The sequence below is a fragment of the Acinonyx jubatus genome, chromosome B4, assembly GCF_027475565.1.
Source record: "Acinonyx jubatus isolate Ajub_Pintada_27869175 chromosome B4, VMU_Ajub_asm_v1.0, whole genome shotgun sequence".
NCBI lineage: Eukaryota > Metazoa > Chordata > Mammalia > Carnivora > Felidae > Acinonyx > Acinonyx jubatus.
Window position 1 is genome coordinate 48053581 of NC_069387.1, and position 27790 is coordinate 48081370.

The 27790-nt window shown below is 37.3% G+C and overlaps 1 protein-coding gene across 2 annotated transcripts in view; it reads left to right on the forward strand.

Annotated features, from left to right (window-relative positions):
• Positions 1-27790, forward strand: part of PTPRO (protein tyrosine phosphatase receptor type O) — a 245359-nt gene that overhangs the window by 124420 nt on the left and 93149 nt on the right. For both annotated transcript variants that reach the window (XM_027035627.2, XM_027035628.2), the window contains exons 2-5: positions 7563-7836; positions 22455-22613; positions 24333-24485; positions 26202-26645. In XM_027035627.2, coding sequence (XP_026891428.2) covers positions 7563-7836; positions 22455-22613; positions 24333-24485; positions 26202-26645 — 1030 coding nt within the window. The remainder of the gene's footprint in view (positions 1-7562; positions 7837-22454; positions 22614-24332; positions 24486-26201; positions 26646-27790) is intronic.

Below are 27790 nucleotides of genomic sequence, written 5' to 3' on the forward strand. Positions count from 1 at the left end.
TCTGGGGACTGCAGTGTTATAGAGTCATAAAATTTGCAGTTAAAGAATTGCCTTGAGGTGCCTGGGTGGCTCAGTCAGTTAAGCAACTGACTCTTGATTTCAGCTCAGGTCATGATGCCAGGGTTGTGGAATTGAGTCCTATATCAGGCTCGGCCCTGAGTGTGGAGCCTGCCTGAGATTCTCTCTCTCTCTCTCTCTCCCTCTCTCTCTCTCTCTCTGCCCCTCCCCCACTCACTCAACACTCACTCTCACTCTCTCTCTCAAAACAAATAAATAAACTTAAAAAAGAAAAAAAAAAATTGCCTTGAGCGCCAGCTCCTCCCCATTATAACAGAGTAGCCTGGAGAAACCATTTAATTTCTTTGCACCACAGTGTTTTCATCTGTGAAGTGAGATAATGATTTCACGAGACGGGTTGAGGATTAAATGAGAAAATGTGTTTGAAAGTGCTTTATAAAATATAAAATGCGATATATGGTTGTTATTGTTTTCCTAAATATCACATTGAATTTTGGCACATCTCTGCAGCATAACATAATTTTTCCAACTTAAAAATGCCAGATTAAGTTCTTTCCTTAGGCATGTTTTGTTTAATCTCCAAAATTAAGAGTTCTGTACAGCTTCCACCACAAGTCCGTATTGGGAATCAGGAAATCATTACTGCATTCATATGTATATAATAAAACGCCATTTGAGGTGCTCAGTGAGTTAAGCGTCCAACTCTTGATTTCAACCCAGGCCACAATCTCACGGTTTGGGAGATCGAGCCCCACATCAGCACAGGAACCAGCTTGGGATTCTCTCTCTTCCTCTCTCTCTGCCCCTCCCCCATCATGTGTTCAAGCTCTCTTTCTCTGAAAAATAAATAAAAATAAAATGCCAGTTAACACATACATACATGGTAACTTGATAAGGAAATGCCATTTGTATTTATTTTAAATGAATGCATAGGGGGTAACGGAATTCTGTTACCATTCTGCACTCTGGTTGGGCAGAGCAAAGAGTATGATCGGAAGCTGCCGGTCCAAAGATAAGGTGTTTGATCAAGGAAATGGCAGTGCAACAAGTTCGGGTGTAATGAGCTGTCAGCCTCTGGGCTGACACTGATCTTCAAATGTGTTTTCTTTGGCCAGCATAGTTTTATTTTGTTATAATTGTGCATTTTAAGGACGCTTTTAGGTAATGTGTGCACCCTCCCGTTTGCTATTTCATCCATCAATCCTGTTCTACTAGACTGCTTCTCACATTTATATCACCTGCCTGACGTGTGAGTGTGGACCCCTTTGCCAAAAAAGAGGCAAAAGAGATGAGGACTCTGCATTATGAAATCATAAAAACAGAAGTGAAGGTATCTAGGCATGTAAAATATGGAGGTTGAACTGTCATGAGTGTGGACTCAGGCATGGAGGGAGAGCTGACATGTTCCACCTGAAAACATACATTTAGGTCACATACAAAGAAATCTGGTATTACACAGAAGATTGTAAATACCAGCAACTTGCTGGAGGAGCTTCACAGCAGTTCCTGGCGGCACATACCAAGCACATAACTGTGTAAGTTAGTGTTCTTTACTGTGATTTCATCATCATCCTTACCATCATCACCATCGCTATGCTTGGTCAGACGCAGTGCTCGCGAGGACAAAGGCACATACTACCTGTCTTCCTCTTTACTCCTAAATAGAGTGAATCCCCAGCATCCTGCACCGTTCCTGATATATGCTTGCTGCTCAAGACACATCTGAAGGTTTCACAAATAATGGAAAATTAGTGGGAGGCCATCACTAGCCTTTGAGATCAACATCCAAATTCTGTTCTGACGATTTCCGACAGAGTGCTGTGCATAATTCTGAGAAAGTGTCAGGAGGAGCTCAGTCCTGTCAGGACAGCTCTGGGACTTTGATCTTCCTGAAGAAACCAAAAGGAAAGAAGATGTTGCTGGAAAAGTTTTCCTGCAGCTGCACAGGAGGCTAAGCAGATGAATTACATAGTGTCTGCAGAGAAGTATGGCCGTAAATGCTATATAAGTACCGGACAGCATTGAAATTAGTATTTTAAAGAATTGAGCATCCCATTACTTCTTATGTGGTAACCTTAGCACAGCAGAATATTCTAATTGTTCCTTCTAAAATGCCCTCTCATAAGTCTAATCATTGATTGGGGTACCAGTGGAGCATTGATAATGTTCTGGATGCAGGTCACACAGGCAGATTTGGTGTAGGCAGCATTTTCTTAGACTTTCATCGGGTCTTCCCTGAATGGCTGTAACAGCCTCCTTAACAGTCCACTGGCCTTAGGTGGTCCTACTCGGGCAATTCCTAACTATACTGGCCCATGTTCCTAATTATATTGACCTTTCTAAACTGTGACCTAATCATGTCACTTTTCTACATTAAAACAGTCCACGATTTCTTTTGGCCCAAGAAATACTCAAATTCACATCTTAAATTGGGCTATCTACCCTCCCCTCTGAAGGTCCTACTATGATCCAGCCACCACAGAGGACTGTGGAGTCTTTTCTTCCCATTTCTCTAGATGACTCTCTGACCTTTGTTTCCCTGGTAAACTCCTGAGCCTCTTTCAAGCATCACTTCCACCTTGAAACCTTCCCCTCACGCCCATCACAGAAGCCGAATTAATTGCTTTCTTCTCTACATGGCGATAGCACTGAACAATTCTCTTGTATTGACCAGGACTGTAAGTTTTGGAAGTTCAGCTTAGCTGACGTAAGCCATAAACTGGAATTTATTCACTCAGGTCACCAAACTGCCCAGGGGCGGGGCCATAGAACGTCTGAAACCAGGGCCTCAGACCGTATCAGGGATTCTCCCCCAATTCTTTCTTCATGACATAAATTATAGATACTGACTTCTCCAGATTTACATCCATACATACTTGGCACCAGAGGGGAAAAAAGCCCCTTCCCATTAATTCCAGTCATAAAATTTCAGAGAAAGCATTCTAGTTGGCTGACTTGGTCCACATGAGCTTCCCTATGGCTCTCTCCATGAAGGGAGGACTGGGCAATATGTTTCACCCAGACTGAGTCAAGGTACTGACCTGGGAGTAGGGCACTATTAGCAACCCCCATCGGACCCCTTTTTGGCTTTATTGTGGGAAAGAAACAGTGCTCCAAAATAAGGAGGTGCAATCTAAGAAGGGATTCCAGCCAGGCAGAAAAAACAGGCATCAACCAGACAGGCTTTCAAAGTCTGTAACTAAACTAGCAGTACTCACGTAGTGTTAAAATTATGCATTTGAGTGAGCCTTTCTCACTGGAGTCCATGCTCCAGGAGTTCAAGTGCCCCTCAGAGCCTGTCGCCAACACCCAGCAAGATATCTGATACCAAGTGGGAGCTCAGCTAGTGTTTGTTGTTGAATTGACAAAATGGATAGCTCTCCAATATTCTGTAAATATAACATCAAGTGAACACGATTACAGAGTCCCAAAGAGTTTTGAAGTTAGTTAAATGGATGTTTATAGAACCTCTATAGTTTAATGGTCATTGAGGGATTCAGCACTTAACTAAAACACCAGAACCTTTGAAGTACAACCAATATTTATTGAGTTCATTCTATTAACATTTTTATAAGAGCCATTTAATTCTTACTAAAAGCCCATGAGTTATAGGAATCACCCCTGTTTTACAGATTAAGAAGATGAAGTTAAGAGATCTTGTTTCCCTGTGTTCTCAGATAATAGGCTGCAGCAAAGGAATAGAAACTCAAACCTCTGATTCCAAGTCTATTGCTGTGTTCTTAAGCAGATTATTTAACCTCTCTGAGTAAAATAGGGAAAATGACACTTATTTCTAAAGATTGTTGTAATGAAGAAAAAAAAAACCAAAAAACATAAAATGCCAAGTGCAAAGCCTGATCCAGATTAGGGGATCAGTACGTAACAGTTGCTGTGTTTATCAGAGATGTTCCTAAGACGTCTGACTTCAACATCTCTGAGGCCAGTTCTCTTCCTTGTCCCGCATTCTAGGCACTCATCCTGCATTTTCCTGCTCTTTAGTGCTGCCCGCTCTGTCTCCAGTAGCTTCTGTTCCCTGGGACTGACCATTGAACAGGTCATAGGCTCCTGGGCTCCCCCTTCCTTACTGAGGCCAAGCACCCAGGCTCCCTTTGCTGCCTCAAGCAACTTACCTCTAGTTCATGAAAGAGAAATACCAGGAGATGTAAGGATGTGTGGATCCTAAACCTTGTTCTGACATCAATTAGCTGTGTGACATTTGCACCGCTGTTCTCTCAAGTGTGAAATGAGGGTGTTGGAGCGGAGAAATTTCTGTATTAAATTTTATTATGCAAAGGAAATTTCAGTAAAAATATTTTCATTGCGGAGTCAAGCAATACTATTACTCGGTTTCAAAAAAAAAAGTTTTAAATATTTCTCTATCCACCAAATAAATCCATGTTGGCCTTGCCTAAGTTTATCCATTTCTATTACTTATAAGTCTTCCTTCTTGCTGTACCCAGCAAGGATTACATGTCTGCAGCATACATTCAGTATTTTCTCCTGAATATAGGTTCCAGGAAAAGCTGAAGCAAAGAAGACAGAGAAGAAATAGCATGATGACATTTCTTTAGGCTCACTGCCTAGACTCACTTGGCCTGCTGCCTTATTCTCATTAGTCCCACTGACTGAATCTGATTAGCCTACCCTAATTTATTTTTGACAACCTGGGAGCACATGGGCCAATACTTATTTTCATGGCTGATACAATCATGCCCAAAGCTGTCATTAGATTTTGGAAGATTAGTCTCTTTCCCTGGAAGATTGCACTGTCTGTGAAGCATCATGACCCATTAGATATATGTTCCTTAAACACTTTACAAAATTGAGTCTATTTATCCCTCTTTTCATTACCTCAAAAACTTTGTTATTGGCTACTACAACGTAGAGCAGGGGTCCTGGCTAGCTCAGTTGGTTACGTTTCTGACTCTTGATTTTGGCTCAGATCAAGATCTCATGATTATGAGATAAGATGGCGCCCCGAGTTGGGTTCTGCATTGGGCGTGGAGCCTGCTTAGAATTCTCTCTCTCCCTCTCTCTCTCTGCCCTTCTGATGCTCGTGCCCCCCCCCACTGCTTTCTCTCTCTGTCTCTCAAAAATAAATAAATAAAACATAGAGCAAAAAACTCTTGTCATTATGAACCTGATGTTTGTAAACTTAACTGTTTTCTGAGTTGGTGAACCAGTATTTATAACCAATAATTAATAAAAGCCAGAGTTCAGTGTTACTGGATATTCAATGCTTGGTTTAGCGTCACAGTTCCATCTGGATCACTGGCAATATGAATGGGTCCCATTTTCTATATGTTTATTATGTTTACCAAAAGAACACAATTTTAGAAATCTGCCCATGTGTCTGAGGATGAGAGACAATATGGATAAAAGTACATTTTAAACATCAGTCCATACTGACTGTTCTATATTAGAGAGACCTGCCAATGACTGACCGGATCACAAAGCACCTAGCATATGCCAGGCAGTGGTCCTAGAACTCCAGATGCAGCTAGCAATGAGACACAGCCCCTGGTCCTAGAGGATTTGGGGTCTAGTATGGTTATAATATCATAAACACAATTAAATCTACTAAATGTTAACATAGAATTAAACTTCTGTCAATGGCCAGATATTCCTTACAAATACTAGGACCTGTAAACACTAGATTTCTAAAAAATCCAAATAATAAGAAAAAACATTTTTAGGTACACTTTAACCTCGTTTAGGGAGCTGATATATGTATTGTATGCATGATTTGGCTACGGACAATGTGTGAGGTACCATTAGGTTAATTCTCAGAGGCAAATGTCCACGTATAATTAATGCAATCAGCAATGCTTTCATTCATTTAACAGAGACTTACCAGTTGTGTATGTGTGTCAGACTCAGGAAAAGAAATCAAGAGGAGAAGATAAATAAATATGTGGAACAATAATGGAACTCAATTTTGGTACTTGTGTGATAAGTGCTTAAGAGCCCAAACTAGATGTGTGGCCTGGGGCAAGTGACTTCATCCTTCTGAGCCTCAGTTTCCTTAACTACAAACTGAGATTGAAAAATAATACCTATGTCATGAGGTTATTTTGAATATTAAATGAGATGACCACGTTTATAGACTACATAGCTTCATATCTGGATCCATGTAAGTCCTAAACAAGTATTAGCAGTTTTTGTGTCCCACTTTCACAGAAGAGAAATCTGAGGTTCAGAGCAGTGAAATAACTTCCTTGGACCCCACAGACCCAGAAGATAAATTAAAAACAAGGCAGCAGTGGGGCTCCAAGGTAGCTCAGTCGGTTAAGCATCCAACTCTTTTTTTTTTAATTTTTTTTAATGTTTATTTATTTTTGGGACAGAGAGAGACAGAGCATGAACGGGGGAGGGGCAGAGAGAGAGGGAGACACAGAATCGGAAGCAGGCTCCAGGCTCTGAGCCATCAGCCCAGAGCCCGACGCGGGGCTGGAACTCACGGACCGTGAGATCGTGACCTGAGCTGAAGTCGGACGCTCAACCGACTGAGCCACCCAGGGGCCCCAAGCATCCAACTCTTGATCTCAGCCCGGGTCATGATCTCACAGTTCCTGGGATGGAGCCCCACACTGGGCTCTGCAATGACAGCACGGAGCCCACGTGGGATTCTCTCTCTCCCTCCCTGTCTCTGCCTTTCCCCCATTTGTGCACGCACGTGTGTGCACATGCACGTGCTCTCTCTCAAAATAAATAAACTTAAAAAAATAAAACAATTAAAAAATAAAAATGGAGCAGCACTGATATAAAGTATATGAGTCTTGTTTGATATCAGAGAGCAGAAGGACTGAATCTGCTTGTGCAGTACGGGAAAGAATCAGGAAGGAATATTTAAACCAAGTACACAATGACTTTTCAAATGCTGTCCATAAACATTTATCTAGAGACTTGGAGCAGTTTTCATTCCCCTAACTGCTGCCGTTCCCACAGATCCCAGTGATCCTCAGTCTGGTTCCTTCTTCAAAGAGCATTTTAGCTTTTCTTATTAAAGATTGGCTAACCTTTAATGAGGAGGATTATCACAGGATTCTCAGTCCTGACTTTATTTTCAGAACTGACAGGGGAAAAGTGAGAGAGGAAATAACTGCCTTACAACATGCTTTTAGAATTTCCCTGGGACTACCACGGCATTACTCCTTCCAATGTAAAATAGAGTGCTTCAAACCATATAGTTTCTCCAGAATAGCTGAGACCAAGGACTTCTCTGGAAGTTCAGTGCCAAGATGATTTTCATTCATTCATTCTTTACTCATTTCCACGATTTTTTAGTTGTGTTTATTACACGACACAATCCATGAACTGGAAAGCAGCTTTTCAATGGAGAAGAATCAAAAGCTAAAGCCTGAGAAGATCATTAGTCATAAGAGGGTTAAATCTCTCTCTTCCTGCTTTTCCCTGAACGCTAAAATACCTGTGTGATGCTTATCACAAATACTAGTTTTGGAAAAATGATCTCAGCATAATTTTATTGCCAATAATCTCAATTTGACCTTCATGTCCTTTTTTTTTTCTCTTCTCTCAAACAGAATGCCACAACATTCCGCGTAACTGTTCAAGATGATAATAGCATCGTTGTCTCTTTAGAAGCTTCAGATGTCATGAGTCCATCATCTGTGTATGTCGTGAAGATAACGGGGGAATCAAAAAATTACTTCTTCGAATTTGAGGAATTCAACGGCACTTTGCCTCCTCCTGTTACCTTTAAGGCTAATTATCATGGCCTTTATTACATAATCACTCTGGTAGTGGTAAATGGAAATGTGGTTACCAAGCCATCCAGATCAATCACTGTGTTAACAAGTAAGCATCATTTGTAATATCGTCCTCTTGTGTTTCTTTTTGGGGTATATTTTCTTGGGGCTCTCACTGAAAGGAAGGCAGCCCAGAATGGCAAGATCAATCGCCTTGAAGTCAGGTGAGGTAAATTCAAAGTTCTGCTTTATATTAAGAGTACAGCTGCTTGCCAGCATTTGATAATGTTTAACTGTTCCCTTTTATTTTTAAAAACTCTGCTTTAAACTCAGTGAAATAGTATGCTTTGAGACGGAATGACAATTTTAGATTCATGATTGGGCCATGTAATTTTTTGCTATATAACTTAATAGTATGATCATAACTAAACTATTTCTTTCCAGAACACATATTCTCATATTAAGTTTTGAGACTATGAATTTATACTCGTATTTCACCTGCTCAAAATTAATTATACATTTTTAGCTGAGAGAGAGAGAGAGAGAGAGAGAAAAGATATCATTATTTATCAGTTTCTATTCTTGACCTCGCCCTCAAAATAGCCTTGGCTTCCACTGCCCAAGAAAAACACCAAGAAAAACAAATCATTGGCATTTTAACCTTCAGTAGCCCATGTCTTAAAGTAAAGAAGTGATGCTGATATTACGAATTTTTAGGAGTGATTTTAACTATATGTGATTTTCACTTTACTCTCTGGAACTTTAATATCTAATCTCAAAGTAAGATACAGCTCTACTGAATATGTTGAGGTATATGTTGAAAGAAAAACTGTTATCTATAAGATGGTAGAATTTATCACTACAGCAATTTAATGGCTCAGTGGAGTTCTTTTTGCTTATTGTTCTTTAGTGCAGATTTTCCAGTGGCTGCGATTTTTTAAATGTCAGCTACATGCAATCATTTTCGCCACAATTAAGGAAAAGAACATCGTGATATTTTTCTCTTGGGATGAAAGGAAAGAGAAACATCAGGAAGCAAGAACTCAGAATCAAGCTAGGAGACATATTTTTAATATGTCTGTCAAAAATTAATTAAAGTTTCCCTTGGCAGAGTCTCAGAATCAATATTGAATCCTAAAAATTAGGAATGGAATGGCACACACCCAAGACCTTCAAGGTTTATAGATATAATGAACAAATCTACGACCTACTAGAATTAAAGGAAGAACTTGCCTGTTCTTTAAAATACTGTTTTAAACAAGCTGCAGAAAAAAGGTGAATTGAGAGTTAATAGGTGTGGCAACAGATCTAAGTATACAATGGCTATAATACAATTTCTTGAAATCAGAAGTCCTGCATTATTCATCTTCACAATCTCATAAGCACCTAGCATGAATTTTATACTTAATACGTGAACAATAAATATGAATTCAGTTTAGTTGAGCAAGTAACGGGAGAAAGAGCAGAGGAAAAAAAAAACTAAGACAAAGCAAAATAAAAGTGTTGTTTACCTAACATTCATGAACATGCATTCAGCCACTCAAGATCAGACAAAACTCTAGCAGTCAGCCCTTGAGCTAACGGTTCGTAAAGACATTTGATAAGTAAGTAAATGATAAGTAGGTACATGGTAAGAGATTTCTATAATATCTCATTGATATTTTAGCATGTGCAATGAGTTCTATTCAAAATGTATCTTTATTTTCCTTTGTGATTCCTTTTCCGACATGTGGGCTTGGAAGTGTGTTGAATATTCAAAAGTTTGACATTTTTCAGAAACATTTTTATTAATCTCTAGGTAAATGCTGTTGTGATCAAAAGGCATACTCTATATGATTTCAATTACTTGAAAATTGTTTCAGTTCATTTTATGGTCGCAAATATGGTCTATCTTGGGATGTATTCTGTACCCACTTGTTGGGTGAAGTTTTGATACATCTCAGGTCAAGTTGGTTGCTCAAGCCTTCTCTACCCATACTACTTTTCTGTCTACTTGTTCTAATAATGATGGATAGTGGTGTGTGAAAGTCTCCAATTATATCTGTGGATTTGTCTGTTTCTCCTTTTAGTTTATGCTCTGCATAATTTGAACTCTGCATGAAGTTGGACCTTATATCTTTAAACTTTTAAGATTACCATGTCTTCGTTTTTTATAATCAGGTATCATTTGACATATAAAGTTATATTAGTTTCAAGTGTACGACGTAATGATTTGATATTTGCATATACTGTAAGATCATCACAGCAAGTCCAGTTACTATTGTCACCAGTGAGTCTCAAATTTTGTTCCTTGCAATAGAACTTTTAGGATTCACTCTCTTGACAACTTTCAAACATGCAGTACAATATTATTGACTATAGTCACTACCTTATGCATTACATCCCATAACTTATTTATTCTATAACTGGAAGTTTGTACCTTTTGATCCCCTTCACAAATTTTGCCCACCCCACCATCATTCCGTTCTCTGCATCTGTGAGTTTTGCCTTGTTTTGTTTGTTTTTTAGATTTTCATATACACGGGATTCTACAGTATCTGTCTTCCTCCATCTAACTTATTTCACTTCGCAGAATATGCTCATATTCCATCCAAGTTGTTGCAAATGGCAAGAATTCACTCCTTTTTATGGCTGAGTAGTATTCCACTGCACAGGTATACACCACATCTTCTTCATCCATTCATCTGTTGATGGATGTTGAGGTTGTTCCCGTATCCTGGCCATTATAAATAATTCCACAATGAACATAGAGATGCATATATCTTTTTGAATTACTGTTTTTGTTTTCTTTGGATAAATACCCAGAAGTGGAATTTCTGGATCTGGTAGCTCTCTGGTAGCTCTATTTTTAATTGTTTGAGAAATATACATACTGTTTTCCATACTGGCTGCACCAGTCTACATTCCTACCAACCATGCATATTAGTTCCCTTTTCTTCACATTCTTACCAACACTTGTTATTTCTTGTCTTTTTGATAATAACCATTCTAACAGATGTGAGGTGATATCCTGTGGCGGTTTTGATTTGCATTTCCCTGATACTTAGTGATGTTGAGCATCTTTTTATGTGCCTTTTGGACACCTGTATGTCTTCTTTGGAAAAATGTCTAGTCAGATCCCAAATATTCTGATGATAACAATAATTTTATATATATGTATATATATATATATATATATAACTAATTAATGTCCTTTTTATCATACTTTGATGATAACAATAATTTTATGTGTGTGTGTATGTGTGTATAACTAATTAATGTCCTTTCTTTTGATGATGATTTCCTTTAGCTTTTGCTTATCTAGAAAACTTTTTATTTCTCTTTCAAATGTGAATGACAACCCTGCCAGATAGAGTATTCTTGGTTGGAAGTTTTTTTCCTTTCAGCACTTTGAATATATTTGTCACTCCCTTCTGGTCTATAACGTTTTTGCTGAAAAATATGCTAATAGTCTTATGGGGCTTCCCTTGTATGAAACTCCTCTTGCTACTTTTAAGATTCTCTCTTTATCTTTAACTTTTGACATTTTAATTATAATGTATCTTGAGTGCATCTCTTTGGGTTCATCTTATTTGGAACTCTCTGGGCTTTCTAGACCTGAATGTCTATTTCCTTCCTCAGGTTAAGAAAGCTTTCAGCCATTATTTCTTCTAATATGTTTCCTGCCTCTTTCTATCTTCTCATTCTGGGACTTCTAGAATGCAAATGTCATTCTATTTGATGCCATCCTACAGGTCCCTTAAACCGCTTTCATTTTTTTTATTGTTTTTTTTTCTTCTGTTTCTCTGTTCGGGTGAGTTCCACTGCTGTGTTTTCTACTGATCCTTTCTTCCATTTCATCTAGTTTGCTGTTGAATACTTGTGGTGTATTTTGCAGTTCAGTTATTGCCTTCTTCAGCTCTGTGACTACTGTTTGGTCATTTCTTATATTTTTATGTCTTTTGTTGAAATTTTCACTGTTCATTCATCCTTTTGAGTTCGGTGAACATCTTCATGACGGCTACTTCGAACTTTTTATCAGGTAAATTACTTGTCATTCATTAAGGGTTTTTTTCCTGGGGTTTTCTTTTATTCTTTTGTTTGGAACATATTTCTCTGTTTCCTCATTTTGCTTGACTCTCTGTATTTGTATCTATGTATTAGGTAAAACAACTGTCTCTCCCAGTCTTGAAGGAGTGGCCTTGTGTCAGGAGAAGAACATTATCATTCAACCTTGCCCTAGCTCTTGGTTGTCTCTTGAACCTTTGTGATCAGCTAAGCAGCTTGATTTATTCTTGTTGCATCCCAGTTGGATGCTAAGGGGAGTGCTAAGATTTGTCCGTGGAGATCCCAGTGGGAGTACTAAGATTTGCCAGTGTTCCAAAGGGAGGGATCTCAGTAAACACTTAGTTTCAGGCTGATTGGAAGCCATGCTCTCAGGCAGAAGCTTTTAAGGTAAGCAAGTATGTAAAGTCCTGAGGCACCACAACTGTAAACCCTGTTGACTTCCAAACCAGTTGATCTGGAAGAGTCCTCTGGACAACTGTTGTAAAAATCAGGGCTCCAGACAGGTATACAAGCTCCTTTCTGGGAAGTACTAGCAAGCTGTAGCAAGACTTAGAAAGATTACAAAAATGGAATTGCCTGACCTAAGTTCCCTGCGCAGTCTGTAGATGTGTGGCAAACTTGAAGACTGCCCTTCAGGCTGAAGCTCCAGGACAACTAAATAAACCTTTGTCACAGACACGCCAGTGGTATGTTTCAGTCTACTGCCTGTGCAGTGCCCTCAGGATGGGAGCCTGCCAACAACTGCCTCTCCAGTTGTTACAGTTCTGTGGGGCCCAGGGACAGAAGCCCCCAAGCCACCAGAGCCGGCTGATCAAGGAACACCCCCTTTGTGGACTGTATGGGTTTTAGGGAGGCAGTGGGAGAGCACAGGACTGAGACACATGCACCAGCTCTAAAAAGGCATGACATTTTTTTCTATATGCAATGGCCATCTTTATCCCAAGAAATATGCTTGGTGTTGAAGTTGATTTTGTCTGCTATTACTATAGATATTTTAGCTTTCTTCTGTTAAGTCTTTTCATGGTATACTTTTTTTATCCTTTTATTTTCAACCTACTTATGTCTTTATATGTAAATGGGTTTCTTAGCATTGTACTTTTTTTTTCCAATCTGAAAATGTCTGAATTTTAAGCGGAGTGTTTAGACCAGCAGTATCCAATAAAAATAGGATGTTAATCATATATGTATATTAAATTTGGGGTAGACACATTAAAAAATTTTCTGAAAAGGTGAAATTAATTTTAATGACATTTTAATTAATATTAATCCACTCCATTTAAAATATTACTATTTCAGTATATAATCAATATAAAAGTTTACATATAACTTTTAAGCATAAGTTTACTAAAATTTAATAAAGCTTAAATTCAGCTTCTCAGTTGTACTAGCCTCATGTCAAGTGGTCAGTAGTGTATGTGGCTAGTGGGTACCAATTTTGACAGTGCTCGCTTAGAGCATTTATACTTAAACATAAGTATTTATATTGTTGGATTTAATTTTAATCTACCATATTGCCAGACTGTTAGTGTGGGAGATTGAGGCAAGCTGGGTTTAAGGTATTGTCACTTTCAGTTCATCACAGATTTCAAATTTTTCCAGTGTTTTCTGCCAGCAGTGGTTGAGTATATTTCTCAGTGCTCCAATTCTACCCTCAGTATCGACAAGTCCTGAACACCCGCACCACTGGTCTCCATGATTTTGCCCCTCTTCTCACAATGGATTGCTGTTGCTTTTTACTAGCGCTAAATTTTTGGTGAGTGTAAGGGAGGTTTTTAGTTCTCCTGATCCAGCCTCGGGCTTAGGCAGATCCTGTGATCCTGCTGGGAAATTGTCAGCATTCCTACCCCTCATTATACACTGACAGCTAGTCTACTTGGGTTGGAATTTCTGTCTTTTCCCCAGTAGTAGTAGAATTCTACTTTGTATGAGTGCATGATCATAGGTCCAAGGGAGATTCTGCCCCTGTCCCAGGAACAGACTCTTTCACTTCTATCCATCCCTCAGAAGGGGGTATCTTTGCCTGAGAACTTGAACAGAAAGTTGTTTCTGTCCTTCCCCAGTGCCTTAAGGCTTCTGCTTTGTATTCAGGAAAGATCCAGGGAATTGAGTAAGGTTTCAACGTGATCTATTAGTGGAGCAAATTATCACCTGCATACCTGTGCCACCCCAACCCCCTGGGGGGAGGGGAGGCTCTTACCCTCAATATTCTCCTGAGCACCTGATTAAAGCCCACAATAAGAGCTAGAAAGAGAGTGTGGACTCTACTTGTGTCTGGGACTCCCAATCATTTGAAACTAGCTCTGTCCTAGAACTTTTAGATGGTGGAAATATTCTATATCTGCATTGTCCAGTACAGTAGCCACTAATTTTGAATTTTATTTAATTTTGATTCATTCTGAGTCTGATTAAAATAGCCACAGGTGGCTAATAACTATTCTTTTGGACAGAGCAGTTCTAAACTGTCATTGGAAACACACTCAGCCCTTATGAATTCATTAAGATCTTAGTTGCTGTCTTCTTTCCTGCTTTAATGGGGCCCTTCCTCTTCCTGCCATGCTTTGCTACAGGTGAGAAAGTCCCTCCTGTCTGCAGGGGGCTTGCCACTCCTGAGTATTTAGTTCATTCGAATGCCTGGCAACCTCACTTCCCTGATAGGTTCAAGAAAAGTTATGATCTCATGGATTATTTAGCTTTTTCTTCTTGTTGGGGGTTGAGTGTGACATTGACTTGTAGCTTTCTACATCCTAAGTGAAAGAGGAAATTTACGTTGATTTCTAAAGAGCAAAAATTAGTTAGTGATGGTTTCTTATCTCTCATCTTCTATCTCATTTTTAAATTTTTTTTAACATTTATTTATTTTTGAGACAGAGAGAGACAGATCATGAACGGGGGAGGGGCAGAGAGAGAGGGAGACAGAATCGGAAGCAGGTTCCAGGCTCTGAGTCATCAGCCCAGAGCCTGACGCTGGGCTCGAACTCACGGACCGTGAGATCGTGACCTGGGCCGAAGTCGGACGCCCAACCGACTGAGCCACCCAGGCGCCCCATCATTTTTAAAGACTCAGTTACATCCCCCCAGATTTTAAAAGGGATAATAGGTTCAGAATATAAGAACTGGGAATTAAGGCACAAATATCTTTGTGACCCTAGACATGAGGTGACATTAGGTGGCATTTGGTTTCAGCTTCGTCCTTTAAAAAAAAGTGGGAATTAAAGTACATGATGACTAAGATTAGTTTTGAGCTCTAAAATTACCATTATTTGTCAGTTAATGATGTGTTTTTTGCCATCTTTATTTTTATAACAGGCAGTTCTTTTTAAAGTTTAGGAAACATGCATAGTATCTGCTCAAGGAGTTGACACATTGTTTTTGAGAATAAAAGGGTATATTTGTTGCAGTCATTTGTTGTGTGTTAGATGCTTGTCTTGATGAAATAAGCAATGACAAAGCAACTGGCCTTGGAGCAGTCCCTTGCTATTTGTCTATAGCTGTTCTGAGTCTGATGCTCTTAGAGAAAGCTGAGAAACATGGCAAAAAAAAAAAAAATCAGCACAAAGAAGTCAGTTGGCCATTTCAAAGGAATTTTACAACCCTTAGGCCCTGACATCTGATTAATATTTAATTGATTGAGAACCTTCAGTATATTGTCTGCGCTTTAGAGAGAAGTTGCTTCTCAATAGATACATTAATACATGAAAACAATTGCTTAAAAATTGGGGAAATGTTATTTATATCCCCCTGTCTCATGGGTTAGTAAAATCTGAGAGAGAGTAGTTGTAAACATTGCCAAACACTTTAGAGACACTCTTCAAATATAATATTTATAATATATTCTACAAATATAAACATATATCCATACATTATACAAATATAATGTATTATAAATAAAAATAATGCATGAGTTTTTATTTTATTTATTGTGCACATTCTGTATGTCACGTCTTATGTTCTAGAAAAATAAAGATAAATAAATACCCACACTGAAAGATGGTATACTATAGTGTAAAAAACAGACAAACCATTACAAAAATATAAATGCTGTAAGAGATTTATGTGAGAGAGACTGCCCAGCTCTCCTAAGAAACATTGGGAAGGCACCTTAGAAGAAAAGTGTATTGAAAATTTAAGGAAAATTTGCTAAATGAATAAAGAATGTAAAACATTACAACAGAGTCAAAGGGAAGCATATTTGCAAAGAATGGAGGCTTGCATAGCATGACCCACTTGTAAATTACAAGGAGTTATGATGGCAAGCATCCATGGTTCCAGAAAATGATAGGAAAAGAGGCTAGAAAACTTGAGAAGAACCTTGACTACCTTACAAAGGAGTGTAGACTTTCTGTAAGAGATGAGGAATGGTGACAGATACAAAGACATGACATAGTAAGATCTCATTGGGGAAAGCTCCTTATTATACCAGAGTGGCAAGTCATAGAATCCTGAATCGTGCGTTGGAATGGGCAAATTGTCCAGCAGGTAATTTGAGTAGTGGTTCAAAGTATGAACTTTAAAGCAAGTAAAGAAATCTAGAAACCATATGTGTAGCATTAGATAGGTTGTTATTTTCTTTAAATCTTAGTTTCTAAGTCTGTAATCTGTCCCAGTGGTTGGGGTTTCTGTAGAGACTTAGATAATAATTATTTTGGGTTTTTTTTGTTGTTGCAGTTATTCAACTCTGTTGTTGCAGCACAAAAGCAGCCATAGGCAGTATGGAAGCAACCAAGCATGGTTGTGTTCCAGCAAAACTTTATTTAAAGACACCAAAATTTTAATTTCATATAATTTTGATGTGTCATGAAAAATTATTCTTCTGTTAATTTTTTCAACTATTTAAAAATGTAAAGGCCATTCCTACCCCACAAGTCATATAAAGACAAGTGGCAGGCCAGATTTGGGGGCCGTACGTTTGCTGATTTGGGAGAGGGTGCTGTAAAACAACGTCAATATTTTGTAATGCGAGAAATGTTAAAATAAACTCCTTAACAAAATGTGTAGCACTTAATATAAGATCAATAAATACAAACAATACCAATGTCATTAAATAGAAAATTACTCAAGGGGTTGGAAGCAAAAGAGAGTCAACACAGATTAGGCAGGGCAGAGGCAGTGAGGTAGAAGTAACTGGCTTAAGGCAGAGATTCTGACAAAAGTGAGAGCACCAGGTAGCCTGCAGGCTTAAAGATTTTGAGCAGAAACAAGTAGAAAAAATTCAGGTGAGATTTGAGGCAGGGAGAATAATTTGGAAAGCTGTTGAAATATTCTGGGAAAGAAACGGTGAAGACTTGAACTAAGCTTATGGGTGTGATGGGAGCCATGACTCTTGGACCACAGGAGGCTGCTGCCGCCAGCTCACCTCAGTAGCCTGCTTGAATAGAGCTGAGATGTCAGGTTAGGTTCCAAATCACCATCTAAATGTTTATTTTTGAGGCAGGGGGGAGGGACAGAGAGAGAGGGAAACAGAGGATCAGAGCCCGACACGGGGCTCAAACTGATGAACCATGAGATCACGACTTGAGCCAAAGCCAGACACTTAACCAACTGAGCCGCCCAGGTGCCCCTCCAGATCACCATCTAAACATAAGTTAGGAACTCTGGCCTGGGAGCTGGGAACAGTCTTTTTTTTTTTTTTTTTTCTCCATCAGAAGTGAGGGTCTAGTCACAGGTTTCTTTCCCTCAAGAGAAATGTGTTAGAACAGGTAGATTCTTAGATTGATCACATCAAAAGCAAGGATACTGGTCACTGACCCAACAGCTCTTTTAGTTTTAATCCATCAAAACAGAGCAATCTCAGAAAGAAGCACCTCTCAGCACTTAGCAGTTACCCATAAGCACAGGGCTAATTCCATTTTCTTGAAAATAGTATTCGCCCCACATTTGTTTTGTTTCTTCATCATCTATCTAAGCCAGTCACCTACAGAACTTTAAGAAACTTCTTATTCATGATTGTCATGAATGATTCAAAGGTAATTAAGGAACACAAAACAGTCTTCAATTTAAACATCAGATTTTATTATGGGGACACCTAATGAGAAAAAAATAATCATATTAAATGTCATTAAAATTTTTTTGATTAAAAGAAAAAATGGGCATTTAATGTTAGGATTTCTAGCAAAAATAATGCAGTAAATACATGCTTGTGATGCACTCGTTACTCCTACCACAAAGCAAAAAGAAAACCGTAAGTACATTGGTAGCCTCAAAAATAAGTTAGTTGTCTCTAAGAATAGCACAACAGAAACTCCAAGCAAGGAGGTGCACTGAAGCCCTGGGGCCTCTGTGCTCTATATTTGAAAGAAGACAGCCCTGATCTTGGGCCCCAGTAGAATATGGATTGAAATTCTTCATACTAGATGGGCACTGAGCTAGGCTTTCTGCTTGGAGCAGAGATGCTTTCTGCCTGTGATACAATTATAGATGGAGGCCTTGAGATGCAAGGAACACACACAGTCAGTTTTACTATCAAGGACCAAGCTAGTTACCCTCTAATTTGGAATGTATTTGTGATAGCCACTCTATCTCCCACAATATCAAGAATTTCAGGTAACATCTTATGCCCTGTTTCTAGACTAGGGGATGTGGTGAGCTAAAAGAAAGCTATGGCTAAAACTACCTCAACAGCAGGAAACAAGAAATGGGACAAAAGAAACAAAAAATTAGCCTAGGGCCTGCATTTCAAAACACACAAAGAAATGTCTGCTAAAAAAGATCAAAACAACAACTCTAACATTGCGAATTATATTTTATATAGCAATCTGACAACAAATGTACAGTATGCTATGAAATAAATATATTTCATAATATATTCAAAGAATATATTCAAAGAAATAAATATAAGAATTGCATCAATTTAAAGGGATTAAAAAATTATGAAGCAAAGATTGGCAGAAATTAAGCAAAAACATCAAAAAAGCATAAAATAAATGTTTTAGAAATTAAAAATACACTTATTTAATTTAATATTTAATTGGTTAGATGAGACAAAATTATCTGAATGCATCAAATTTAAATTTAATTGAAAAACTTCAGTAGATGGGATAAATTCTATACTGATAACAGTTAAATAGCTAGTAAACTGAAAGATAATACTGTGTGATTGCTTTATAATTATAATTGCCTTACAATTCTCAGGTAGGAAGGTGGGAGAGGCTCTAAGAGGTTAAGAGTTCAAGAAAAAGAGAATGGAGGAAATGATGGGCACAATATTTCAAGAGTTGATTATGAAAACTTCCAAGACTTGAAGAGTGACATCAATCTATAGATGGACAAAGCATTCCAAATACCTGGTAGCGTAATTCAAAAATAAGACAACACCTAAATATGTGATGGTGAAACCGCAGATTACCAAGAATAAATAAAAAGCTTAGAACCTACCAAAGGAAAACCAGTATCGTATCTACAAAGGAAAACTGACAGAAGTTTTCTCTTGCACAGTAATTGATTAAAGAAACAATGGAGCAATAACTTCAAAGTAGTAAGAGGAAATCTTGTAATTTTATGCCCAGCTAAACTACATCAAGAATGAAGATAAGGAACTTGTCCAGAATACAAAGTCTAGGAGAATTTAACACTTAGACTCTAACTTAAATAACTATTAAGTGATGTGTTTTAACAAGGAAGATAAATCTAGAAGGAAGGCACAGGACACACACACAAGAAAACAAACCAAAAAAAACCTGTGGGAATGTGGAATACAACAAAAGTTGTATTACAAATTAGCAGAAGAATATGGAAAAAGAATCCATGAAACAGGCAAAAGAACCAATTTTACGAAAAGAAAGGCTGAATGACTAACATTAGAAAAGATAATTAACCTCTTTCATGAATTAAAAGAAACAAACTTTCACATGGCAAATTTCATGTGGCAAAAATTAAAAAGGCTGATATGAGCAAGTGCTGGATAAGAATATGGAAAAAGAGGGACTATCATACACTGCTTATTGAAATGCAAATTGACAGAAAGTTAGAACACATTTTTACAATAGCTCATACAATTGAAGATGTGCATACCATACTATCCAGGATTTCCAGCTTCCAGAAACATGTCCCAAGATTATTGCAGCATTATTTGCAAAAGTGAATGACTGAAAGCAATCTATCTAACAAAATAACAGATAAACAGTACAGTGTGTATAATTCTAAAGTGAACACTAAAATAAACTTCCTAGAAATACTCGAATCAAGGTGGACAAATCTCAAAAGCAGTGATAGGTAATAGAAGTAAGCTTCAGAATGCTTCATATAATATGAGACCGTTAACATACTTTAAAACACATAAAATAACATTTCACATGGATGTTGTACACATATAAATATAAAAATAAAAACACATCGGAAGATAACCACCAGATTCAGAGTAATAATTGACTTCTGGCCATTGTGGGAAGGCAAATAGGATCTGAGTAAGTTATATGAAGGAGTTACAAATATATTTTGTAATGCTGAACTTCTGGAACAATAAAAAGATTGAGGACAAAAAAGTTATAAACAAGCAAAAGTAATAAGTGATACACATATTCTAACAATTCTATTTCTTTATCTAGTCCAGCCTGGTCCCCAAGGCAAGAAATGGAAGTGTAAAGAGGAAAGAATATTGAATTTGATCAGAATTTAACCTTGCCATCACTGAAAAACACATAATAACAGCTCTGGTTTATAGCACACCCCTTAACTGCAAAAAAGAAAAAGAACGAGGGAAGGAACTGGAGAGACAGTAAAACATTTTTAGAGAATGCATTTGAGTGCTATTGAAAATAGTAATTCTTGGATTGAATTTGCCTCTGTAATGCCTGGGCTTGCAGTTTAGAATTTATAGCTGACCTGGGTCACTTAGGTTGAAGCTCAGAGAACTATAAGAAGCGAACATGCAAATAGGCATTTTTAAAATTCGTTTAGTTGAAATTTAAGTAACTTGCAGCAGAAAAAAAAATATCACAAAATAAAATACCCATGCTGTAATCCTCATCTATCTCTTGAATTTCAAAGTTGGGCTGTGGCTTTGATGTGCACACTCCATGCCACAGGGAATGAAAGATTGGGTGGGCCTCTCACTTTTCCATAGACAGAACCCTGGTGAGGGTGGGAAACAGGACTCCAGGCCTGGAAGAGTCTGTGCTCAGTGGCTGCTTTTTGTTGTTAGCTTTCATTTTGGTTCTCTTAGATCCAGAGGCAGTAGGTGGATTTGGTAGACTCCCTGGGTTAGTAAAGGGACTGGGTTGAAAGAAAGACCTTCAAATAGTTCAAAACTTCTTTGGCATTAATCAAAGAGCAATACTCAAGAGTCTTCAGGGGTTGGTTGGTGGGTTTGCTAACATGACAAAGTGAATTCACTCTGTAATTGTTACCTTTAAGCAGGAAGACTCAGGACACATCAAAGATAAAATAGAAACATTTTAACCAGAGAATATAGCATGTAGTCTACAGGGACATGATCACAATATATACCCTAATCTGAAGGTCCTTCCTGACTTTTTGATAGTTTGGCTTGGTTTTTTAAGAAAATTCCAGGAAAAATCAAAGCTTTAACATGTTGCTTCAATCCTTCCTGGATCTCTTTAATCAAAAGCAAAAGCTAAAATAGATTATGATCCTGGAGGGCAAAATGAAAAAAATATTTTTTTTCATTGGTTGAGACAAAGTAGATTGAAACAAGGTAGGTACTTGATAATTGTGGAATAAGTTAAATTAAATTTTGATGTCCTATGGTATCAAAATTGAAAATTTAAAAGTGTAAAATTTAAAGTAAGGATATTGCTTCCCTTTGGACTATAGATGATTTCCAAGAATTGCTAATGATAACACTTTGAATCAAATTTATTTTTTTCTGTAATACAATAGTTGACTCCAAACTAAGTTATTTAAAAGATTTTCTCGAATAAAATGAATTCAAGTAAAACTTATCCAACAGCACCATAAGAGGGGCGCAGGAGTTCAATTTTTTTTACAAGATTTTTGCTGAAGAACGTGTTATGGAGGAGATGCACACATACATTAAATTGCAGTTTTAAAAAATGAGTATTTAAAAAGTTTGTAATGAATTAATAAGTCAAGCGAAATATAAATGAACATTTTTTCAAACTTCTGCAGGAAGAGGGGTTTGATAAACACCATAAATTGTGATTCTCACAACCTAGGATGGTTTGCATTCTTATACTTAATATAGAAAAATAAGTAGTAACTTCACACACAAAAATAAAAGATGACATAAACATTTATCCTTGGTCAGGGCCAGATGTATTTTCTGCTGCAGGTCTGTTTTTAATATCAAGTTTTCTTGGCTTGGAAAAAAGAAAAATGAACTAGGAATTTGAAGACATCCGCTCTGCCACATACTTAAGTTGCTTTTAACAAATAATTTAAAGTCTCTGAATCATCATCATTATTTTTATTGGTTGAATCGCAGTATTTACATTTGCTCATCTTAGATCTCAGGGTTGTTGCAAAGGCAAGTGGAAAAATGAATATGAAAGTTCTTTGAAAGGCACAAAACACCTTATAAATGTATTCTGTTAGTTACTGCTAAGTAGACCAGTCAGCTCATAAGTATGCAGCAGTTTAATGCTCATGGATAATAAAAGTGTATAAGGTTTTGGTAGGCATAATTTTTGCTACTTTCAAGTACTGATAATGATTTTTGTCCCTTTTCCTCCACTTCCCCTTTCTCCATGTACTTCCCTTCTGCAGAACCCCTACCTGTAACCAGTGTTTCAATATATGACTATAAACCTTCTCCTGAAACAGGAGTCCTGTTTGAAATTCATTATCCAGAAAAATATAATGTTTTCACAAGAGTAAACATAAGCTACTGGGAAGGTAAAGACTTCCGAACAATGCTATATAAAGGTAAGAGGCAAAAGGAACAGTGTTGAATGATAACGATTCCTTTTTACATGATGTTTGCCAAAAGGTCTTCTCTCTTGCTCTAAAGAGGTCTCAGGATTCACTATCTGACCATGAAAGAACCATTACAAAGAAGTATTAATTAATGAAAATCTTGTTGTCATGAATCTTAGAACATCTGGTTTGCTAGAGCCACGTGCAATGCATAAGCATAAGAAATACTCAAATTATTACCACTTTATATGTGCAGCATGTCTGGTACAAGACTTAAGCTTAGAAACACGTCACCCTACCACTTCCTTCCAGGTGTGTTAGAAGGGCATTTCTAGAACTAAGAAGCTAGAAAGTCACCTTCCACCAAGTTTGACTTGGAGGTGGTCCAAGACTATTCTCAAAGGCAAATGATAATGCTTTTGTGTACCCTTGGATGTATTTTTTATCTGTATGACCAGCTAAATGATTTCATGCATTAAAATACAAAAGTTGGTTTCACTGTTTGTACTGTCTTGATGGGAAAGGAGAAAGACAATCCTATGGGAATCAATCTCAAAAAAACCTGCTCAACTTCTTTGAGTAGACTCTTAGAGGAAGATAGAGAAGGAAGGGTGGAAGGGGAGCATTCAGCTCCATTGGGAGTGAATTGGGAAGGAAAGGAACCTAGAACTCTCAGGATACGACATGTAACATTTCTCTGTTGGCTGGTTATAACTGGAAACATGTATTAGGGAGGTGGAAAATGGGTCCCAAACTACACAGGGCATGATATCCAGAAAAGTGTCCTTTTGACTTGTTGCTTTTACAAACTCGTTTCTTCCATGAATATTTTTATGAGACATTGTTTAAAACACGTGCATCGATTTTTATAGTTTTTGAAACTTTAAAAAATGAAATAAATATAATCATGAACTCCACAAATTAATCACATTTTTTATTTTCCATGAGAACAGATTATCTGCAAAATAATAAACGGGACCTTATTTGCTTAGTGATTGCCTGCAAATCCAAGTTCATGAATGACTGAGATGTGGTCTGTGGAATTTTTGTTGAGTTTAAAGCCAGCAGTTTTAAAATAAGTTAATTAATATGCTCTCCTTTTTAAGTTAATTAATTGTTTAAACTATTTTTGGCTTTTAGTTCAATAAGTGATATTTTTAGTTTCTTTGCCATGTTTCTTCCTGATTTGGATTGGAATCTTAAATTTATTATTTTCCTAGTGTTTTCCAAATGAAATCCAGATTTGTATTTTCTTCTGTGTTTGATCAAGTGCTATCTGCCAACTCGCAGATAAACCATTCTACTTTAAGAATGGGCCAGTTTTTACAAATGAGCCTAGTGAAAACATGTCTTATAAAATTATTTTTTCCTAAGTCATAAAGTGGCAAACTATCTTTGATTTTTATCATAAAGTAAATGGCTAGCATAAACCTAATCTCGATAATTTCTATATATTATCTTCTCCATTTAATGCACCAAATGTCCCTGCAATAAAAATTTAATTCCAATTGTATCCAATTCTTGTGGAAAAAGCTTTTCAGGATTTTGGATCGAAAGATCCAAATTTTCACCTCTAACCTTATGCCAAGTTTGTATTACTGACCATGCCAGAAGTTGAAGGGGATATTATTTTATGGCAATTTAATTATGATTGTTTAGGACTTCCTAAACAGACGTGGCATTTAGGAGACCAGAATTGTAATATAATTGATTTTTTTTTCTTCGCAGATTTCTTTAAGGGAAAAACAGTATTTAATCACTGGCTGCCAGGAATATGTTATAGTAATATCACTTTTCAGCTGGTATCCGAGGCAACTTTTAATAAAAGTACTCTTGTGGAGTACAGTGGAGTCAGTCATGAACCCAAACAACATAGAACTGGTAAGTCTTCTGAAGAACCAAATTTAGTGAAAAAACAATTAAGTTATATGTTTGTTGCATATAAATATTCTATCATTCTAAGAAAAATTCTGTTCCAGAGATAAGAAATGAGATACATATATATTTGTAATAGTATTAAACAAATTCTCTATCAGTGTAAGAAGAGGTGAGCAAAATATCCAAAAAAAAAAAAAAATCTAAAATATATCAATGTAATCATAGACTTACAATCTTGGTTTGGAAAATAGTACATGATATGACTAAAAGTTACAATTAAGTGACTTAACATGACCAAGTAGACATCTATTATTCTATAACCTGGTAAATGCTCATATGGCAGATAAACAGATAAGAGATGTTCTAGTACAGAATATCAGATTATTCAAGGAAAATATTGGGATTCATGTGTATCTAAAACTTGGAGTGTTTAATTTTAGTAGCATCACTAATATGAAGCACGGTTATGGGATGGATGGATGGATGGATGGACATAAATACGCACATACTCAATGCCTGTCACGAATTCCAATATAGTTGACATTACCTGTGCCTAATGACATTACCTTTGCCTAAATTACTCATTATGAATGTTGGAGATGCCTTTCATATGAACGTTGGGAATGGATTGTAATAGATCACCCCTGAGGCCCTGCCAATCTGAATTCTAAGATGCTATGATTTGCATTAATTAGACCAAGACAAAGAAATTATTTCAGCTAAATAAGTTATTCACCTCAATACACTTACAAATAAGAGTCTATTTGTATTTTTAATTATTCAGCTACAATACACTTACAAATAAAACACTTACAAATAAGAGTCTATTTGTATTTTTAATTATTCAGTTCAACTAAGGAAGCATTACCAATTGAGTGACTTCTACCTGGAAGTTGTTCTAAGTATGAGAGATGTAGACAAAATCTGGTGAGATAGGTTCCCTGTCCTAAAAAAATGGTAGAGATACAATATAAATGGCAATCATACATGGCAGAAGGTGATAAATGTCATAAGAGGTGCAAAGTTATATAACTGCACAGAGGAGAGAAAGATTAATTTTTATTAGAAATTCATGGACAAAGTGATATTTAAGCTGCTCTTTGAAGGATAGGTAGAAACTGTTGCAGGTAGAGACCATATGGTGTGCCTTCACAATTTTCTCCCTCTAGAAAAGTATACTTCCATAATTCACAAATTGATTTTGGGCTCATATGTTTCATTCTAGAGAGGTAAGGTGTGAAGCCATATTTCTAACATGTGTGTTATTGTTTCTAGAGACATGTATTTACCTTTTCTAAGCGCAGCTGTGTCACAGGGAGTATTTTTATCTTGATAGCTAAGGTACACTATAGCTGCTTGCTGGTAAGAAAGATCCAGTGGCGAGACTCAATTGCTTTAAAAGGAGATTTTGATAAGCCGAAGAATATTTACAAAGCTCTGCTCTGGGCATGGTGAAATTACCTGTTGGACAAGCATACTATCACTCGTTACTGTATTTGAAATATGAGTGGTGATACACCAGTGTGAATACATCGTGCACAAAATCTTAGATAAATGTGTACTTGACACCACACTAGTTCTCGATGTAGATTATCTTTATATAGTAGTAGTAAAACGAACCTCTGTTTTGTAAATCCGCTTGCATATTTGACTCACGAATAACTATTTGCTGTCATAGAATTAAAAATCACTCGAGAATGAACATTGTCTCCCTTACAGCCCCGTACCCACCTCGAAATATCTCAGTTCGCATTGTAAACTTGAACAAGAGCAATTGGGAAGAGCAGAGTGGCAGTTTCCCAGAGGAATCCTTCATGAGATCACAAGATACAATGGGAAAAGACAGACTCTTCCGTTTTACAGATGAAACCCCAGAAATGCCCTCTGGCAACATTTCTTCTGGTTGGCCTGATTTTAACAGCAGTGACTACGAAACTACATCCCAGCCGTACTGGTGGGGCAGCGCATCGACAGCTCCTGAAAGTGAAGATGACTTTGTCAGCGTACTTCCCGTGGAGTATGAACATAACAGTACACTCAGTGACACTGAGAAATCAACATCAGGCTCCTTCTCATTTTTTCCTGTACAAATGATTTTGAACTGGTTACCACCCAAACCACCCACTGCCTTTGATGGGTTCCATATCCACATAGAAAGAGAAGGTAACGTAATAGGAAATCAGTGAAAATAGCAAACGGTGTGCAAAGGAAAGGAAATTGAAATGTTTTCAAACTAAATTTAGAAAAAAAGACTGCTGGTAGACAGTTAAGATTTCAAGATAAATGGTAAAGGAAGGGAAGAGTCTAATTGAGTAGCAACGTGGACTGAGATTAGAAAACAAAACTGAACAGGTAGGATCAGCATCCAAGGTTCGGGAAGCGTATAAATTGCAAGTTTTGACAACAGGACACGTTTCACTGCCCAACATGTCACGTACCCCTGGCCGCTGAGGGAAACCTTACGTTTGGAAAGATTTTGATTAAAGTTGTAACCATCACAATTACAATAATCCTGGAGAGATGTTCTGTTTTCCAGGACACAATTTGTGGAAGCATGCAGCAAAACAGTCTTCCTGACAAGATGGCTGCTTTCCCAAAGGGGTCAGACCTTTGTACTGCTTATCTAGGGACTCTTACTTGCCTTAGGGTGTGCGCCCCTCTGGAGCCAGTACCACTCACGTTTTCCTGAAGAGGAGCTGGTAATAAAATAGAAAACGCACAGCAACTGATAGTCTCACTACAGCTGCTGTATTGTGTCTCATGTTCATGTATCCAGCATCTCAGAGCCATTCTTTGTATTTTAGCCCTTACCATAAGAAAAACGGCCATGGCCTTCAGTAAACTTGGGTCATGAATCACATCCAAATTGTTTGGTAGATTTTTATAGTCATTTGCTGTTTGTTTTGTTTCTAAAATAACATTCTTTGTTTTATACTTTCCAGTCCAGTAGTTTGGGTGATAAAAGTTGTCAAGTTGGCAAAATTTGAAGTTCCAAATAATAGCTTTATTTCAGAATAGGGCATTAGTATCATGGACTCTGATGTATTATATATTGTTTGCTCTTATTTTATTTAATAGAGGAAGATATCAAAAGCTGTGGATTCCTCTATGCTGGATTATAGCGCAATCAACCATACCCATATATTGTATAAAGTTGAAATCCTTTGTCATTTCCAATTATTCGAGTCAAAAGTCTTCACATTTGCCTGGAATTACTTGTATAAAGTAATCTGTCTTAGTCTGCCCTTAGTTTATTTGTCTCTTATTTTTCCGTTCCTTAATATATTCTATGGAAAATAGGATCCCTT